General features: G+C 34.5%; 1 protein-coding gene across 1 annotated transcript in view; it reads right to left on the bottom strand.

Annotated features, from left to right (window-relative positions):
- The window catches only part of LOC129748374 (uncharacterized), an 814,549-nt gene that overhangs the window by 16,454 nt on the left and 777,954 nt on the right, over nt 1-20,141 (bottom strand). Inside the window, exon 12 of the mRNA XM_055742976.1 lies at nt 739-874. Coding sequence (XP_055598951.1) covers nt 739-874 — 136 coding nt within the window. The remainder of the gene's footprint in view (nt 1-738; nt 875-20,141) is intronic.

The raw sequence follows: 20,141 nt of genomic DNA, 5'->3' as shown, positions 1-20,141 counted from the left end.
GAAACTCATTATGTTAGTCCGAAAATCCGGTGCTATTGCAATCCCTACTGAATATCTCAGATCATTCAATCAACCGATCTACCTCGCACTCTCTAAGAGGCGAGGTAAATTTAGCGCCACTCGAAACAACCCATGCGCCACACAATAGCCAGTACTTTGCTGGCTAAGTGAAACAGTACCTAAACCAGAATTGCAATAAACGGCCAGCAGATCACACGCGTCTTTTGTGTTCTGTCCTGTGTCGTACCGTGTACCGTACCTAGCAAGCAATAAACGTTTTTCTTAGTTGATCCAAACCGTCGCGCTGTACTTTAATTCGTTCGTTAGATAATAAATTAATGTTCGTCTTGCCCAGTATAACCGTGCGTTATTGATCGTCTCCGAAAGTCCACATCCGTGAAAAAACACATGATTTCTGTGGTTGAGCGTTGTGGGAACTTACATAAAGAGACCCTTGGAACCAAAGGAGTATAAGTGCGAAAATAATAAAAAAAAAAACATGTGTCGTCTCAATTAACGTCAAATAAACATTTTGTTTTTTTTTTGTGAAAATGATTTCAAAGAATTTGTTTTCATTATAGAATATCATACTCATTAAAATATTTAATAAAACATATCTACGGAATTTATTGAAACACAACGCAGTTTGAGTCCTTTTTCTCGAAACCAGCTTTCATGCACTTATACTTATACCCCTCTAGCCCCAAGGGCCTCATATGGCTTGTGGAAAGTACTTACAGCTTAATGGACTATTTATTGATCCCGAGCAACAGTTGTCGTCTAAACTATTTTTGGTACTTGATTTGCTACTGGTCGACTCCGACTGATGTTTCACTTCGGCTTTTATCACGAAGCTGAAGAGGATGCAGAATCCCTGAAAAGAAAAAGATAAAGAAAAAATTGTGATTAAATTCCAATATTTCTAACGAACGATATCAAATGGTTTCAGAATTGCAAAAAATGGACGCATTGTATAATGTCTGCTGTTGTCAGTTCTTCCAAAGGAATGTGTTCTTCATATGTTTAAATACAAAAAGGTTTCCAATATCGTCCAGCTTGAATGAGAAAGTAGTGAGGTAAAGTCGTCCTACATCCCAAGTCCATTTCTGAATGATTTTCCTCCCTCCGTCAAATATTTACTGCAAACAAATCTGGGATACTTTTTCATCAAATATAGGTAGGTACGAAACTTCCGGTTCACTCATTTCCAACAACGCAAATCGAGAGGACTCAGTTTCTTTCAACCTTTTCACAATAGTGATGTAGCAAAGTTCCCTTTCTGTTGATGTTGATTGTTAATGTCGCTGCTTGAAAGAATCGATGCTGGTTTAGGTATTCAAATCCGGGTCGAAGTGATTGTTTCCCGGTGCTTCGGAAGTTGGAAAGAACAGGACGCAAAAAAAAACTGTTTGTAGAAGTAAATACTGATTTGTGATCCCGGTTCAGGTTCGTGTAGGAATCCCGGCTCATTTTTATAACCCGCATTATTCATATTGTGACTGATCTTTCCGACCGAATGAACTTTGTTTTGGGGACTCGAGAAGAAAGGATGTAAGCGGATGATAAAAAAAATCCTAGCTTCCGGTTGGCGTGAGGGGGAGTGTAATTTGTTGGTATTTTTCCGTTTCCGTTCGGTTATGATCGGAGCCGTGGGATTTTTTTGTGTCCGGAGATTCGGGATACAGGGCCATCGGAGGCTATATCATCCTTTCCTTACGTTGAAGAAAATATATCAGATGATGTATTGATAGAATTAAATAATTTGGAATTTCTAAAAAAATATCGAGGTACAGGATTGAGTAGGCACGATTAAAGTATGCTCAAATTCAGTAACATTAAAGTATATCATAAAGCAGATAAAAGCATTAGAAAGGTCATCAAAGCAATTTTTTTGCAAATTTATGAGTCTTTCGATTTCCAATCTTGTTTAAAATTCTCTTTCAATCACAATCGTTAACGATCTATAAATGTTCGAAAGTCGCTAAAGATTTGTACTCCTGTGGAAATTGAAATCTTTTTTTAAATGTAAATGAAAATATCCTCAAAATATTCGCAAAAAAATTGAAAATAATTCGAAAACAAAGAAAATGGTAAACTATCCGAGAAAAAAATTTAAAAACTACCACCAATCATTGTCATCCACAAAGGGTCTTCAGCCTCACGAAACGACGGCCAACGAAAGTAAAATGCTTTCAACTCGTAAAAACAAAACTCACTTCATTTGGCAAATTGAATGGTTCTCTGTTGGTGGTGAAAGACTCAGGCAGGACGAAACCATCACGAAGAGACGAAAAATCAAAGCTAATCCCAAATGAAAAGACCGTCTTGTCTTGGTCCGTTTCGATCGTATCCACACGATGATAGGAGCACGACCCAGCCAGCAGCCAATCTGTATTCAGATCCTGGTCCATTCGTTAGTGCCTTAATAGGATGTGTCATTCGATGCTGGTAGAATTTTTCCTCCAAGCTTCTATCTTGAATGGAATAAAAATACATAAACTCGACACACACCAGTTGGAACCCAAAATTCGACCCCATGTCGGGAGAGCAGCAATCGTAAAAATCCGAAAACAAATCTGCACTCATTCGAAGCCGCTTGTCGGCGATTGAAATCCACCGGAGGGCTTATCACTGGGTTTATGGCCGGCAAATCGAATGGCTTCTGCTGTTTATTTGCTCAAGAAAGACCACATGTACATATGTGCCGAGAACCGGATATGAATGAAAATTCTAATCACATCATGCCCGTTTCTGAATGGAAAACAGTCCTTAGGTTTTAGCGATACTCTTGACGACGCTGTTTATTGGCCCCATTTCAGTATTTCAGTAGATGCGTTAGTCCTAGAACTGACCTATACAGCATGCTCTCATCATCGAGTATATAGGATTTAAAAAAAAGTAACAAACTTTGATGTATAAAAATATCTCAAATGAAAAGATTAAAATAAAGTTAATACTAAACTTTCTTCAGACTGTTTAGCAAGGTCTGAAAGTGGAGAATGAGCTCCTGTCTTTAATCAAGTCTCAACTCGGCTTCTTTCGAACAGTCACGAGTTTTTCAATTTGGAGATTATGTTTATGTTCTGCTCATCACGAAATTGCACTCGCGTAGTGCTCCAGGAAAATGATCAAGATTAAGATTACTCATGCATTTGAACCCGCTCACTGTTGGGCGATGAAAGAAGTTGGCCCTTTCACAAAGATAAAAAAAATCACTAGTAGGAATACGCCTTACATTGTAAAAAAACCTTACTAGAGCCGAAGCAGCAGCATTTCACAAACCCAATGACGAATGATAAAAGAAGATACCGGAAGAAATTCACGTCCTGACGTACCCTTTTCCAGGGATGAACCAAACCCTTTTCCATCGGAATGAGCCAGGAACCGGTGATTGATTTTCTTTCAGCCGGAGGACGGATGAGAGATTATTGGAGTTTTTTGAATCTTCGGAATCCGCTCTGCGCATATAGGTTTATCTTGGGAAGTCGTCCTTTTAATCATCAGTTGTGAAACACGGTGAAGGAACGCTCGCTGTTGTTCGAAAAAAGTATAACCGTGAGAAACGAAGACAGTTTTTAAAAATTGAAGCTTTGAGGATCTGATTTCTTAGGCAGCAGCATGGTGAGATTTAACAAATAGCAAATATGGTAATTCCACAATACATCTCGCTTTCGATCCAACTGTTAACGCTTCTCTGATTTGATAATTTAAAGAATGTGGACATGTGTGTTATTCGCGTCGTCTTAAACAACAAATTCGAAATAAACTATGCAAAGTTTTAGTATTTGTTATTTAATATCAGAAATAACTGTCATGAGGAAACGCGATAAAATGGAATGTGGTTCTAGAAAGTGGTCACTGTGAAGATACATCTTTCAGGGAAAAGATGACTAGCATCTATCAAATGCTTAAATCACACAGAAATGAAATATGTGTGATTGGAGATTTAGGCTTTATTCAGACATATCAAAACGCTGCACCCGCTTTTAAAATCCTTCATCAGCTGAAATAACACAGAAGTCTTCTTCTTTAGGTATTGCTTATAGAAATTATCTCGATTACAGTATTGTTCCGATTTTGTCAGCTCCCGATTTTGTCTACCCCCGATTTTGTCTATCCCCGATTTTGTCAGCATTTTATCCCGATTTTGTCAGCCTTTAAACTTAGTTGAAATTTTCTGCTTTTGAGCTAAAATTCCCAGTCATTTAACTTTGTATGTTTTTTGGGGGTTGTCCTGACCCAAGTAGAGGACCACCCATAACCACTTGGTATTTAAAGGGTTTGTATTTAACCCTTTAATGCATAGTGTTGTTTTAAAACAAAACTAATCAAATTCCAAATATCTCGAAAACGCGTGGATATTTTCGAGTGATGTATTTACAAAAAATTTTGAAAGAAATTAGCTTATGGTATTCTTATCACGATTTTTCAATGCATGTGTGAGATATCGAACAATGTATGCAAAAAAATTGCGAAAATCAAATTTATTTATTTTTTCGAAAAAAGTTGTTTTTGGAAAATGGCTATTATTTCTTCAGATTTGCAAATTCTAATTTTTTTTTTATTTCAATCAATCACAAACACCTTCCTGTACCCAATAAATAAGGTTTTGAAGAAATTAGCAAAACCGTAATGTAAAGAACTAAGAATTTCAAAAATATTTTTTCATCTTTGATGGACCATAACTTTTATAATACAGTATTGTTCCGATTTTGTCAGCTCCCGATTTTGTCTACCTTTAAATTTAGTTGAAATTTTCTGCTTCTCATCCAGGCATTTTTGGACGCAAGGTACGTTACGGGAAGTTTGACGTTCTTAAAGGCTCTGGGATTCCGATTACGACCAGAGGGAGGTTATGGTCTGCTGTGACATTGGCGCATGGCATAAAAGTGATGCGCTCTTTATTAATTTTACGCCCTGGAGCACTAGCCTCTTTCGAACCAACAAGTGATTCTGTTGGCAACATTTTAAAAAACAATTCCGATCGTCCGCATTATACACCATCTGAGCAGTAAGCTCTCGATGAAGTATTTCCTCGTGAAAGTTCTCCAAAAAACCCTCAACACTTCCTATATCGCTCGACAACGCTTCGCCACATATCTTAAGCTTGCGGATACCATAGCGCTTTTTGAAGATATGTATCCAGTGCAGTGAAAATTTAAATGAATCTGGGACGTTGCAACTTTCAGCAAATTTTGAACTTTGACTATGAGCATGGTCGAAGAAACTGTTTTGTTCTTTTGAATTTTTCTGACGGTTGTTGGATGGATTTTGTACTTCTTCGCGATGTCTGCTTTATTCGCAGCCTTGCCCTCAAAATTCCGAAGGATTTTGACTTTTTCCTTAAGGCTGAGCGAGTTTCGTTTTTTTTTTCTCAATAGCTACTATTTTTGGAGACATCTGTAAATTGTTAAAAAAAAAGCGTGAAACCCGTACAATTTGAAGCACTAAAGATAGTACAAACCTTGCTCTGCACAGTGCTTAGCTATTAATGGTGACTTTTTTTTAAAGTAAGTTATAACAAAGATTCTTGATGGTGTTTCCGATATTACTGCGGAAAAATAGGTAAACGTATGTATTAGGAAACAGTATTTTCAGATTTTATTTGGAGTTTAGAACTTACCTCACCTTACCTCGGCGGTTGGAAACAGAAAGAGGTTGTTGAATATTGACACCTAATCATGAAGCATTTCTGTAATGTGAGCTGTCAACACGTGCTGATAGGTTCAAGATGTATTAAGTTTAAAGTGATCTAACTTATGTGATCAATAAATTCAGCTGTTTTGCAATTGCATATCAATCCTGCAGCTACGCACCAACAGTTTTTCAAATGGCATATACACAATCCATTGTATGAAGGGTGTTTGTAAACAATCACTTAGGGTTGAGTTTTCAAACAGGTCCTCCATTTTGCTATTTGCAAGACCTTTCATTTGACTCCTCAAGAACTCAAATCGGTTAAGCGATCATCTAGAAACGTGTGTGACATTATTTTGTAACATACACACACATACACATATACATTAGGGTGTCCCAAAATAACTTCTGGGAATCTGGCGGCTCATCCTCCAAATGGTAGATTAGGATGTGCAGAACAAACTTTTGTATGGGGCCGACTGAAAAAAAAAATATGTTTGGAGGTCCCGCAAGCGCGATCTTTGAAAAAAGTCCACTTACAAAAGATTAGATTTTAAATAAATTCTGGGTCCAAAACTTTTCATGAAATTTATATATTTCATATTTTTTTAATTTTTTCCGAGTTGAATACTACACGTAAGAAATGAAAAATGAACCAAATTTGTATCAAAATTTAAAACAAGCAAGCTATTTTCAAGAAAAAAAAAATTTTTTTGGTCCAAAAATTTTGAATTCAACTGACCAAAATGTGTACCAAGCGTAAAATATTTTTGATACCAATGCCATCAAAAGATGCGGATTTTTGTGCACTTAAACTTTGCTGAACAAAACATGTTGTTTGTTTCGTCGTGTGAAAGGCTATTCACGGTTTAATGCTTAGTAAAAATCACAATTTAGGATATTTTTTAATTTAATTTATCAAATTTGTCATAATAAATACCTACTTTAAAATCAAAATACTTACAAAAAAAGACTTGAATTGTTTAAGGAAGTCATCAAAAGGCCATATGCCAAATTTGAGCGGAATCGAACAACAGGAAGGGGTTGCACTGAATCTCAAGTGTGAAAGGGATTCTGAGACATAGTGTTCTAAAGAAGCATAAAAAACTGGTTTTTCATCATACATTTACGTCTTTACCAATCTATTGCTTGATTATGTAGATTTTATTAAAATCTCAATTAAGACTAACATTTCACCTGAAGACTGCAACTCGATTGGACTTAAAACAAAAAAGTTATGACTGTTCCAAGATTGTATTTTTCTGGCAAATTGTCGTTTAACACACAATGAGTACATTTTACCCATTGCGTTTTACAGTACAATTTGTAACCAAAATACAATCTTTGAACAGCCATAACTTTTTTGTTTTAAGTCCAATCGAGTTGCAGTCTTCAGGTGAAATGTTAGTCTTAATTGAAATTTTAATAAAATCTACATAATTAAACAATCGATTGGTTAAGACAAAAATGTATGCTGAAAAACCAGTTTTTTATGCTTCTTTCGAACACTATGTCTCAGAATCCCTTTCACACTTGAGATTCAGTGCAACCCCTTCCTGTTGTTCGATTCCGCTCAAATTTGACATATGGCCTTTTGATGACTTCCTTAAACCATTCAAGTCTTTTTTTGCAAGTATTTTGATTTTAAAGTAGGTATTCATTATGACAAATTTGATAAATTAAATTAAAAAATATCCTAAATTGTGATTTTTACTAAGCATTAAACCGTGAATAGCCTTTCACACGATGAAACAAACAACATGTTTTGTTCAGCAAAGTTTAAGTGCACAAAAATCCGCATCTTTTGATGGCATTGGTATCAAAAATATTTTACGCTTGGTACACATTTTGGTCAGTTGAATTCAAAATTTTTGGACCAAAAAAATTTTTTTTCTTGAAAAAAGCTTGCTTGTTTTACATTTTGATACAAGTTTGGTTCATTTTTCATTTCTTACGTGTAGTATTCAACTCGGAAAAAATTAAAAAAATATAAAATATATAAATTTCATGAAAAGTTTTGGACCCAGAATTTATTTAAAATCTAATCTTTTGAAAGTGGACTTTTTTCAAAGATCCCGCTTGCGGAACCTCCAAACATATTTTTTTTCAGTCGGCCTCATACAAAAGTTTGTTCTGCACATCCTAATCTATCATTTGGAGGATGAGCCCCCAGATTCCCAGAAGTTATGCAATTTTGGGACACCCTAATTTGCATACACACATACAGACATGTTCCGATCTCGACGAACTGAGTCGAATGGTATATGACACTTGGCCCTCCGGGCCTCGGATCGAAAGTTGGTTTTTCAAGCGGTTTTTCAAGTTTTGTAAGAAGGGTAAAAAATAAAGAAAAGGGGTCAATGTCACCACTTATCACGGTATTGACATAAAATATCGAAATAACAAGTAAACGGACAATTATCAAATCAAAATTGAAATTATTCTCAAGAATTTTTTATTTCCCGATTTTGTCAGGTACCCTGTTTTGTCAGCCCTAAATTCAAGATGGGGCTGACAAAATCGGAACAATACTGTAGTCCTTTTATTTTAATCTTATTTTTAACACTTTTTCTAATGAAATCATAATCTGTGCTATAGCATAGGGAGTCAGTTTACTACAAATCCGGTCACCACACTTTGATGAGCGAGGTTAGTCATGATCATTTCGTGGATTCGGTTTATAGTACTTTTTTTCACCACATTTTGAATATTGCTTTTTACCTTATATTTATTGCCTCCGCTAACAAATTTGTTACTCTTGTGGAATCTGTATAGTGATGGCTTAATGATACAATGGCATACATGCTGCCTTTGTGGAGAGATTTAAACCTGAAAAAAACCCGTACTGAGGATCGTTGGACAGACCATCAATTAGACGCGGCCTTCGAATTTGGACGGTCTGACTCTGGGCTTCGTGTGGGCCCTGTGTCAGGTTCTCAAAAAGGAAACGGACTCTTCCCCTTTATTTTGGACATAGCATAGTATAGGGTGACTACACACATCTTGCATTGGCTGATACACGAGGTACAACTAATGATCAATCCCAACACGAGTTGCCAAAACGAATATCTGGATTTAATACTGGTACTGGTATTGAGTATTAGTGTGGTACCACAATCCACACCGTAGCAAGTCGATGTAATTTTTTTTTTGATTCTTTTTTCTCAGGGATTTTAAATTAAGTAGAATTCGATGTAATCATAGAAGGGGTAGCAAAATAAATTTTTCAGTTCCAGGAAACTCATACGACCCCATATACAATGGATGCTGTTTTAAGACAGGGGAGGGAAGAGTTTTTCAGTGTTTACGGGAAATCCTATTTGGCAGATAGGATGGGGATGGATGAATATAAATATTATGATTTACAACTAAATACAAAAATAAACAAGTACATACATAAACAATGGAACGAGTTCACCAATTTTGTGTTGTACCCAGCTGAGTTCATGGGGGCCTTTTTGAGATGTGGTACCAACTGACCACCTTTTGAAAACTAACAGTCTGTCAACTGATCAAGCCTATGTATCATACAATACCATTTAAACAGCCCCCCTTATTCTGCGCCGCGCGTGAGGTGACGATAATCGAGTCGAGTCGGAGTCACGTGAGTCTTGTCATTTTATTCCCGAAGCCGATGTGACAGAGGTCCATGCCGAGCTGACTACTAGATTAGGATAAGAACTCAAAAAGTTCATTCTAAAAGACGTTTCTCACCTAAAGCGACTTCTGGAATCAGGTGACTAAGGTGATTCGACTATCGCGGCGCAGAATGAGGGGGAGCAAGTGACAATTCATAGCAAGCCGTCTCTTCACCTTAAAACTCACAAAGATGATGGGAAAACGCCACGGTTTGAAAAAAAGACAAGGTAGGTTACTCCCACGAGTAAACTTCTTGTTTGAATGTAAACAAGTCCCGTTATTGCTATCTTCGAATAGCGTACAAGGCAACAAGCTTTACGCGCGTAAGATAATGCTGCATTCACCGATGCCCACTAGATGGATAGCAATGAAGTCATTATCGGGAAGATATCACCTTGTGTTATTGTGAACCGTGGGAAAACGCAATCATCGGGGCGCAGCTACGCTACGTAATATAGCCGGAAGTGGTTAGGCAGATAGCTATCCGATGGAAGGTTATCCAGTCGATGGACAAATAGGTCGTTAGGGTTGGGGTGTTTTAGAAATTTTCAAAAATCGGCCAAAAAAAAACAACTGATATCTAATGAAAAAAATGTTTATAGCGTGAGGGGGCAGGAGAATCCTGCATACTGCCCCATCTTCTCCAATTTGACGTTAATTTAAGAAATTAGAAAAGAAATCAAAACTTTTTTAACCAATTTTCTGCATAAACTTAATTCGATATCCTTTGCTAAATCTTTAATCTGCGAATCTATAATCTCCCCTGCGTAAAAACTTTGATTAAAAGTTGATTTTCGTATTTTGTACACCGAAGAGTCATAAAATTATCGACTTATGAGCTCATAAAGAAATTCCTAATTATAAATGTATTAAATGAAAGTGTATAATACATTTACTGTTGAAAAGAAGAGCAATTTCAAATATCTTTAAATAATCTGTTCTTCCTAAGCTTCTTCATATGTAGATTAATATGCATTTTATTCTCCCAGTTTTCATTTCTGAGATTCAAGAAAACATTTGAAAATAGGTAAAAATTTGATAAATAAATTTGTCAACAATTTTTGAAAAAAAACTTCAAAATGTTACAAATATATTAAAAATATAGAAGTCTTCTTTCTCGATGATTTCGAGTAATTTTGACTTTTGAGAAAAAGTAACTTAAATGTTATTTTTACCAGTCTTACGAAAATTTAGGATATTTTCTATTCTTAGATATTTTTAAAACAAAACGTACTGCAATCTTCAACAAATTTGTAGGTAAAATAAAAACTTTAATATTCTAAACTCCCTTTTGTGATGTCAGAAATAAATTTATTTTTTCAATTTACTTTCTTAAAATTGAACAATTTATTGAATAAAGATTAGTAACATATTCAAAATCGGTTGTTAGGTTGTTAGCTTCCTATTTTTTATATTCTCTATTATATTTTTACCATGTCGGCGAATTATGACATTCAAAGTTGATAGGTTGACATGTGGAAAGATCAAAGAAATAAAAGAAATAGAAAATTTGGTGAAAAATGAGATTTGAACATCTTCAAACGACTGTGTGATTTTTTAATTTAACTGCATTTTTTTAATTCTGTGGTGCTCTAAATGGTCCCTACCATCCCAAGGACGGCGTTGACATCTTTCAAAAAGACCAATTTTCAATTTTGAGGGGCGTTGGAAAGGCTCAGAGGTGGTAAGGTTTTGGCGTTTCACATCCAAAATTGGAAAAATCACCAACAATTTGTAATTTCAGTTTTTGAAGATTTTTCACAGAATAGAGGTTTACGTCGATTGTTACTTTACGATATCATTATTTTTTTTTCAATTCAATTGTTGCCCAGTGCCAACATTTACACTAAAATCTCTCTCTCTGTTATCTGAAATAATAATACAAGTGATCCAAATATTGCGTTTGTACCATCTCTAACATCAACCGATAAATTCAATCGGTTTAAAAAAAATTGTTTTGTATTGTTCGTTTTTCATTTATTTTTTGAAATTATTATTTCCATTCATTAAAAGAAAATAAATACGAAGATAAAGTTCTTTAAATCTGAAATTTACACCAGCTGAAGGTTAAGGTGTGATTAATTGTTTTGCAACTACGAACTTAGTAATTTTTGCACTTATTTCCCTTTGGCTACAAACGACTCGTTTTTTTTTTGGTTTATTTATCACATTTTATCACCTTGTGGCATTTGTGTCTATAAAAACGAATCGTTTGATTATGGAGTTTCGAGTAGGCCTTGCTCGGATGAGGACGCGTTTTTCAGTCTTTTTGTTGCTTTGCAATTTTCATAGTTTTGTCTATCAATGATACAAATCCTAATGGGTTGAAAAAGTGAAAGTGTAATTTGCAAGAAAACGAAAGATTTTTTTTGACTGTTCATAGGAAATAATATGTGGAGTGGAATTAAAGGATATTAGTGATTTTTTGGCAAGAAAAGCTGAACGTGTACCAAACATGAATGTCACAATTCGGTGGACGGCAGACAGATTGGACCACAAGGGCAGGGAATCCCGGTGAGAGCTTTCCGATTTTTTTTAACTAACTATACTGTCACTCTCCTATGGCGTTCGCAGGATATGAACACAATCGCACCAGAATACGTGGATTGTGTTCATATCCTGTTTTCCACGGGTCGCGTAGTATGAGTCTATCTTATTCATCTCTATAAATATAGGTACCAATACCATACTTTACACAGAAGGTACCGGTGGAAAATCCAGTTTGTAAGGAAGGATAGACTACATTTTTTTAAGAGGTAGTGCAAATAGTGATGATCAAAAGTTTGGTTTCCACGACCGAGGAATGTTGGAGTTTTTTTTCTTTTATTTACCAGCAAGTGGTGGAATAGTAACAGCCATCGATTGCTTTGATCGTTTTGAAGAAATCAAAAAGCCTTTAAGCGTTTTTCCCTTATCATAATTTCACATCACATAAATTATGTTTAGTAAAAACATTTTTTTTATTAAGTTTTCATTCATTTTGTGTGGGCTGCGTGCGCGGGAGTGTCGTCACTTTAGTGATTGCTGTTGTTGTTAGTAAATGCGTTACTGCAGGCATTCAAGTTGCTTAAAAATGCATTGGAATTTAAATAATGTTTAATGAAAAAACGCGCTAACAAACCAAATACTTTCGGAAAAATTATTCCCTTATTATTCCAGGTATTCTACGCATTTAGAATCATTCGATAGGGATTGTGCAAGCGCATTGAATGAAACATTTGCCCATATTAAATGCAATTTGATTTTCAGGAATTATGTCCAGTCTACAGAAAATTGGTAAATCGGTAATTGTTGTAAGCTATCCATTTTTTCTTAATCGTATTATTTTTCTTGCTTCTGTTATTTTTTGGTAATCAAAATCAAAATCTTGATGTTTATTGTAAGAAATATGTGAGCCTGTCAGTTATAAACTAAATGTCAGGTTGAGGATATGGAAACATACAGTTCATTATTATAAAGTCGAAGTTGGGAGTAAGAACAACGAGGTAAACGAAGTAGTTGGTTGAAAGGTAAGATGGAAAAATATGTAACTTTTTATTTATTATATATTTAAAATAGCTTAACTCTATTCTTGGGGATTAGAGGGGGGAAGGACAGGGCATCAAACAAGCGGAAAACTGATATACAATGGATTGTGGGTTTAAGCCAGCCGGAGTATCTCGGCAAATTTGGAATCATGAATATGCTACTTAGGTACCTTTTCAGGATTCTTTATTTGTTTCGAACAGTTGGAAGGGAGTGAGATGAGTAAAACCTGTCCCAAGCCAGTGGTAACGGACCCCTTGGTTGTGCTGCAAATATTGTTGATGAGTTAAGTATGAACAATATTTGAATGTGCGATCGAGACTTTCCGTACCGACTCGGGTTGAAAGACCTACCAGCCACTGGTGGGTCAAACATACATACATACATACATACATACATACATAAAAACGAATCGTTTGATTATGTATAGTTTATCTAAATTCATTTTTCACTAATTCATTTTAATGTAGCAGACCTGTAGTTATTTTTCTGCATAACGACTAAATTGTGAACAGTTAAACAAGATTTGATTATTTTACTATTACTGCCCGGATACTAAATGATCATAGCCTTATTTTGTAAGTTGAAAGTTAGTTGAATTTTGAGCCATAAACCACACACAAACATTTACAACACAATTTTCAGATGTAATCTTCTTCAACAATTTACTTAGTGGGGGGCGATAAGTTAAAAAAATCGACAAAAAGGAGCAATAAGTAAAAAAAGTTTGAATAATACTGGTCTAGTTAATTTAATTGTCATTTATTAAGGAAAAGAATGATTTAAATGTTGTCTGCCAAAATTGGGACTTGTTATTAGTAGTGTTTCAAGAAATTCAGCGTTTATTATTTTTAAAGGTATCAGATAAATAACAAATTTAATCCCTTCATACCAAAGTTTTTAATTTTTCTAATCAATTTTGTTTAGGCAATGGTAGGTATATATTAAAGGAAAAATAATTGAATAAAAGTTATTGCCTAGAGCAACTCCACTTTTAGACGTGGTTATTAAAAATCAGCATAAATCCTAAGCGAACCATTATTATAATTTACTTTGTTCACAGAGTATTTCATAATATGTTTACCAAACAATCTATACTAATGACAACTGTTCGACAAGAAATTGTAAAAAAAATACAGCTAAGAGAAGCTTTAAAACATGAGAAAACTGGAAACGGACCTAAATTTTTCGAAAAATTATAATTTTGTAAGCGTAAGAAATCTCTGGTCCATGTGTTTTCGATCTCAAATACAGTAGTTTTTCGATTTGGCGAAACTAAATATTAAAGTGGAAAAAGATATTTTTACTGTCTTAAATCAATCATTTAATATGTTTTCAGTAGCGGAAACGTTTTGTATCAATAAATTTTGATCATAAGATGTAATTGTCAAAGTTTGCTAAACGCAAAGGATCGATTTCAGCTCAAATTATTCTTCTTTATAGCAATTTTAAGATTTTTTCTTGCAATAAAACTATGTAAAATATCTACTTGATAGTCTACATATAATAAAACTGAATTATTAAGTTTTTATGGAAATTTTACCTTTTCGAAACATATTTTGAAATTTGCTCATCCAAGACTTTCAAGGTGCTTTCCTCGAAATTAGCTTTATGGGTAGATAATTCTTTTTTTTTCATATGTTTGTAGAAAAACAAAAATATTTGTCCTTTTTACATATTGAATGGAAAAACTAGCAGAATTTCATTTTGATCATCCAAAAGTATCGATTTAGAGAATACTAAAGGCTATGCAATCAGGATTGCACAATTTAAAAAAAGAAATCTAAGACACTTATCTTTTTTCAAAAACGCTTAAATTCACTTACATATTTATATGATTCGCATAACCACAAAAGATTTTTTTAGCGGCTAACCAAGCACAAATAACAATACTACCATAAGCGTGGCATTAAAACACTTATGTCGATTTTTACAAATGCTTTTAATATCCAATCGACGATTTAAAACACTATACAGCTAAAGTAAGCACTTCAATGGTATTTCCATATTATTGAATACCTATATACCATAACATAAACGATAAAAAATACCATGAACAAAGACGCTCCACGCTTTTGAAAGAAAATTAAGGTCCTGGAAAATTGTTTCTAAGCGTGATAAAATCGAAACAATAACCGTGATAAAATCGAGCGTGAATTTGGCGAGTATTGATAAAATCGGACAGTGCTAAAATCGAAAAACTACAGTGTCTATAATCTCAAAGTCTAAAATTCACCACCATTCTGGATTGTTTATTTAAAAGATCGTATGTTAACCAGAAAAGATGAAATATAAACCTCGTTTAAAGTATGTATTCTAGATTGACCCGTTTTATTCGGGCTTGCCACATTGAGCAATGATAAACTTTTATTTTCGTGTTCGAATACGAATTTTTCAGAGTTATATTTCTCAAAATTGATTAGAAAGTGTTTTTGGAAGCATCGAACAAAATTTTATGAGCTTCAAAGAACAATTAAAATTTCAAGTGGACGGTAACATTTGAAATCAAATGGCCGGTTTTAGCCAGGTGTTAAAAAAAAATCCTGGAGTTGCCCGGCCCGGATACATACTGGAAAAAATATGGAATGCTTAGTCCAAAAGGATAGGAAAAACGACAAAAACTCGACAAATAGAAATATGTTCAATATGTGCAACCGAAAAATTACTAAAATTAAGCTTATCCCACGTGGTTATGTAACTTTTGGAAAAAAAATCATGTTTTTCAAAGATAAAGTTTTTTGAAGAACTAAAGTTGCATGTTATCAAAAACAAAACTTCTATGAATTGGAAATTGGCATTGGATTTTAGTGGGTTAGCGTTAAATAATTGTTACAATACTAATGTTAGACGTGGTTAGACATCCAGTAGAAGGCAATTTAAACGGTGAAAATAATTTTCACTTAAAAGGTAAGGGACATCTGGAGTGAATTTTGGCCATGCGTAAATTCAAGTGAATTTTAAGTGACCGTCAAGTGAAAAGACTTCAGTGACCGATCAAGGGAATTTCAAGTGAGCGGCAAAGTGAATTTAAAATGTTTGCTCAGGTCTTTAATATCTTTCAGTTATAGTGGTTTTATGGTGAAATTTCGAAATTTCAATCATGTATCAACTTCGTTTATTTAAAACAATTTTTTTTAAGCAAAGAAAAACCCTAATTTTTATCTTTTTTCGGGTTCAAATAAAAGTGTCGGCTTGAATAAATCATTCACTTCCTCGCTTCGACGAGACTTTCTGGTTGCTTTTTTCTGAAATAATAATAAAAAATATTTAATTTAATGAGAATTTATTGGTTTGCATGTTATCCGAATCAGACGATGTTTCTGTCGACCTATGGAAAAATATTGTTTAAAAACATATAAATTAAACTAATTCTGCACCTACCAACTCAAACAAACATCTGTTGTTTCTCTTTCAAACAACAATAAAACAATCAATCCCAACATAGTTGACATTCACCAAAAATTCACTTGAATTTTAAGTGACGGGCAAGTGAATATTGGCTTAAGGGGGGGGGGGGGGGGGGGGGGTAGGGTCTAACGGGTATAAAAAAACACTATTTTCACGATTTTTTTCTAGAGCTATCGTTCAAACAAATGTATTCAATTTTTTTGCATTATACAAAGCATTGTTAAAAGAACATTAAGTATTTTTTTTCGTAGAAAAATATTGAAAAATGAGCCGATGACGGAGCATTTTGGAGGATGCCTTTTAGAAAACAGGATTTGCGGTGGACACTGTATCTCAGCACAGAATCATCTGAAGTCAAAAAATCAGAGCAAAATATTTTAAATAGATGTTTTTCTGGACCCCAACGGTTTTATTTAACTTAAAAATATTTTTATGAAATATTTGTGGCTGTTTGAAGTAAAAACTACGATTTTTCACTTAAAAATCCGTTATTTTTCACCTCTAAAATCTCCCCAAAGTAAAACAGTCAAAAAAGAAAAACGTTGGGGTCTGGTATTTTATATGTAGAAAATATGTTGCTTTCTTGCAGTATAAGATAGGAGGAGATAAAGGCCTACAACTTCTACAGTTTTGCTTCAATTGACTTGAAAATTTGACACAACATTCTTGAAATGTTTTACAATAAGAAAATAAAAAAATCAAAAAATCGATTTTTTGAAAGTGTTAGACCCTACCCCCCCCTTGAGTGACGGTCAAGTGAATTTCAAGTGAGTATCGAAGACATTCAGTGGCGGTCACTTAAAACTCAAGTGATGAGTAAGTGAATTTTGACTCGGTTATTTAAAACTAAAAATTCAAGGGTTTCAAATTTTTATAGAAGCTCGAGCCTTTTCGTGTATTTTTTAACGGGCTTTTCCCGCTTGGGAAGAGGTGATCACCCCGATCACCTCCTCCATAACCGATCTCTATGACGTGTCGATGAGGCAGTTATAATATCACAATTGCGGTCTGCTAGGTGCGTAACATATGGAGGGCAGGATGGTACCAAAACATACGCATTGCAAACCGTAGGGGAAAGGTATCCTAAATGGGCCTATCGTAGGCTTGCCAGATACTTTCAGAAAAAAGCGGGACATTTCACGAAAAAAAGCGGGACACAGCCGAAAAAAGCGGGACTTTTGAGAAACTTTTAAAAACAGCTTAAACTTATACGCACACCATCAGCCAAAGTTATTCGTAGAAAGTACACCAATGTTTTTTTTTATCTGGATTGATTTTGTTTAGTTTTTCCTTACATGACTTCTATTTTCTGTGATTTTTCTTTCCCATAAGCAGATCAATTTCCACGGTTCTCGCGAATGAACACGCAAATTGAGAGAAAATATTTCAAGTCCTACATGTAAACATGGGATTTGATACCGCGTGTCAAACCATTGTGTAGTAACAAATATTTCAAATTTGTTTTAAAAATTTGAAAACTCAAGAAAACTTCCATCATTGTAAACTTTGGACAATTGAATCTAAAAAGGTGGTTTTTAATAAAAGGCAATTTAATTATGAGTCTGGCGAAAAATTCAGATCAATAATCATTTGGAAGCAACTTAAAAAAAATTTCTTCATACCAAAGTTATTTACTTTGCATTGTAAGAACGTGCTGGAAAACTGAACCAGAATCTTACTGTAACGCTAAGAACGTTAGAGCTATTCAGTAATGTCTTACATAAACTATGAAAAATGCTGCTTAATTTGAAAAAAAAAAGTTTTTGAAAGCTTTTCTGTGTTAAACCGATGAATTCAAATTAAGGCTAAAATTTGATTTTTTCTTGTGTAAGTTAGTGAACTTTTTAAAAGTTTTCCAAGAAAAAAAGCGGGACATTTTGAATAAAAAGCGGGACAGCGGGACATTCAACAAAAAAGCGGGACATGTTCCGCTTTTGCGGGACGGATGGCAACCCTAGCCTATCGGGTTAAATGACCCTACGGCTGTTTGATGAAATGGCTGACTAGATAGCTTATCTGACCAATGCATTTTGAGGGTGATACGCTTAGAACATAAGGCAAGAAAGAATTTTAAGAATTTACAAACTCAAAAAAATTTAAAAAATCATACAAGGTGTTCTGGATTAATAGTGGTTGCCATAATGCCAGAACCACCCTATCTAAAAGTGCTGTCAGTTGAATTCTCTCATAGAGAATTTTAATCTCCCGGCCGATCATTGCCGATCGATTGCCGATGATTTGTATTTTTATGCTGTAAAAAGTCAGTTGCCGCAAATCCCCAACTAGTTCACGTCGTGTCTATAACGCTCGCTTGGTTGACTGCCACAATAAAAAGTCAAGTTTTAATTGAATGTGAAGTGTTTGATTGGACTATAAGTATCCGTTCTACTCCATACCCGTGTGAACGAAATAAGTGGCAAAAGGTGCACTTACCACTCCGTGGAGCCTTCATTGCCCACAATCAGGACAAACGAATGCAGTCCCCCACTTTGTGAGAAGTTTCGGTCGTCCAACAGCAGCAACGTTATACAGTCCACTACCGCAAACTCGGACGATCCGAAACACAAGGTTTTGATACATTTTGATGTAATATTTCGACTTATAAAAATTATACGTAAAGAAGCTTAAAACAAAAACAAGGATGGTTTTTGTTTCTTACTCAAATGAACTTAAGAAATTAAACATATTTCAGCTTTTGTGGAGGTTTATTAATGATTGTATAGTGGAATAAAAGAGTGTTTTTGTATGCCCCCATCATGTTTGTAAAATGCCTTCATCCTAAAATTACAGGTTAAATAGAATAAATAAATGATTTTTATCATTGAACCTTCAAATCTAAGCTCTGAATAACATCTTAACAGAGAATTGGAGATCTAAAAACAGATTTGATAAAGTTTTTCTCATGGATGAACTGCCTCCATACTATGGCAACCCTAACTTTTGTTTTATTCCTTAAAATTATAATATACAAAGATTTTTATAAAACTTCAGCTATGTCGTACGGAAATTATTACTTTCTAGCAGTTTCAATGAAATTATAAGGAAATATTGTCCAAAAACAGAAATTCATAACATAAATAGGCGCATTTAGCCCGCACGGTTTGAGGTTCGGCATTTTAGACAACACTTATAATAAAATCATTTTCTTGGAAACAGAAGTAAATTTTAACGTAAAAGTTACTCCAATGTATAGAAAACAGATGCCTGCACACGAATATATAGTTTTTGTACAAATATTCGATGTGATATTTTGATTAAATCAGTGTTCTGCTTAATAGGCGCATATAGCCCACTCCTCCCCTAGTAGAATTTTATCTTATCGTCGGGGGTCATTTAAGTAGAGTGTGTGTTATCCTAACTTCGAAGTTAGGGCATGATCTACTCAAGGTTGCCGAAATCACAGAAAAATCTGTATTATCACAGAATTTTGAGCAAAATTTCGTCACAGAATCTGTGTCACAGATCACAGAATTTTTAAAATTTTCAAAGAATTCACAGAATTTCTAAATTTTGTACAGATTACCAAAATTATATTTTTTTTTTGTCATTTTCGACTTTTTATTTCTGACTATAATTTATGAAAATATGAAAACATAGTAATGTAAATTGAAATTTTTCAGTTAAAACTGTAATGAGTTACCATTTTGTTGATGTTTGACATGATTTCCCTTTGAACTTCATAAAAAAGTGTCACAGAAAACCGTCACAGAATTTTAGGTTCAATTCACAGAATTCGAGAATTTTTTTTGTCAAAAACACAGAATTTTTTTCCGCAACCTTGGATCTACTGCGTAGAGGGTACTTCGTATGCATATTTGGATAACTCCATCGATGGACAGGAGTCCCGTTCCTCACGAGTGAAGCTGTGGAGCAAAGATGTAACCATTTTTGCAGTGTAAAATGTGAATGAGGTTAGAAGACTCAGTTAAATT

The sequence above is a fragment of the Uranotaenia lowii genome, chromosome 2 (assembly GCF_029784155.1).
Source record: "Uranotaenia lowii strain MFRU-FL chromosome 2, ASM2978415v1, whole genome shotgun sequence".
Taxonomy (NCBI): Eukaryota; Metazoa; Arthropoda; class Insecta; order Diptera; family Culicidae; genus Uranotaenia; species Uranotaenia lowii.
The sequence above is the reverse complement of the archived record's forward strand: the minus strand, read 5'-3'. Positions and strand labels throughout refer to the sequence as shown.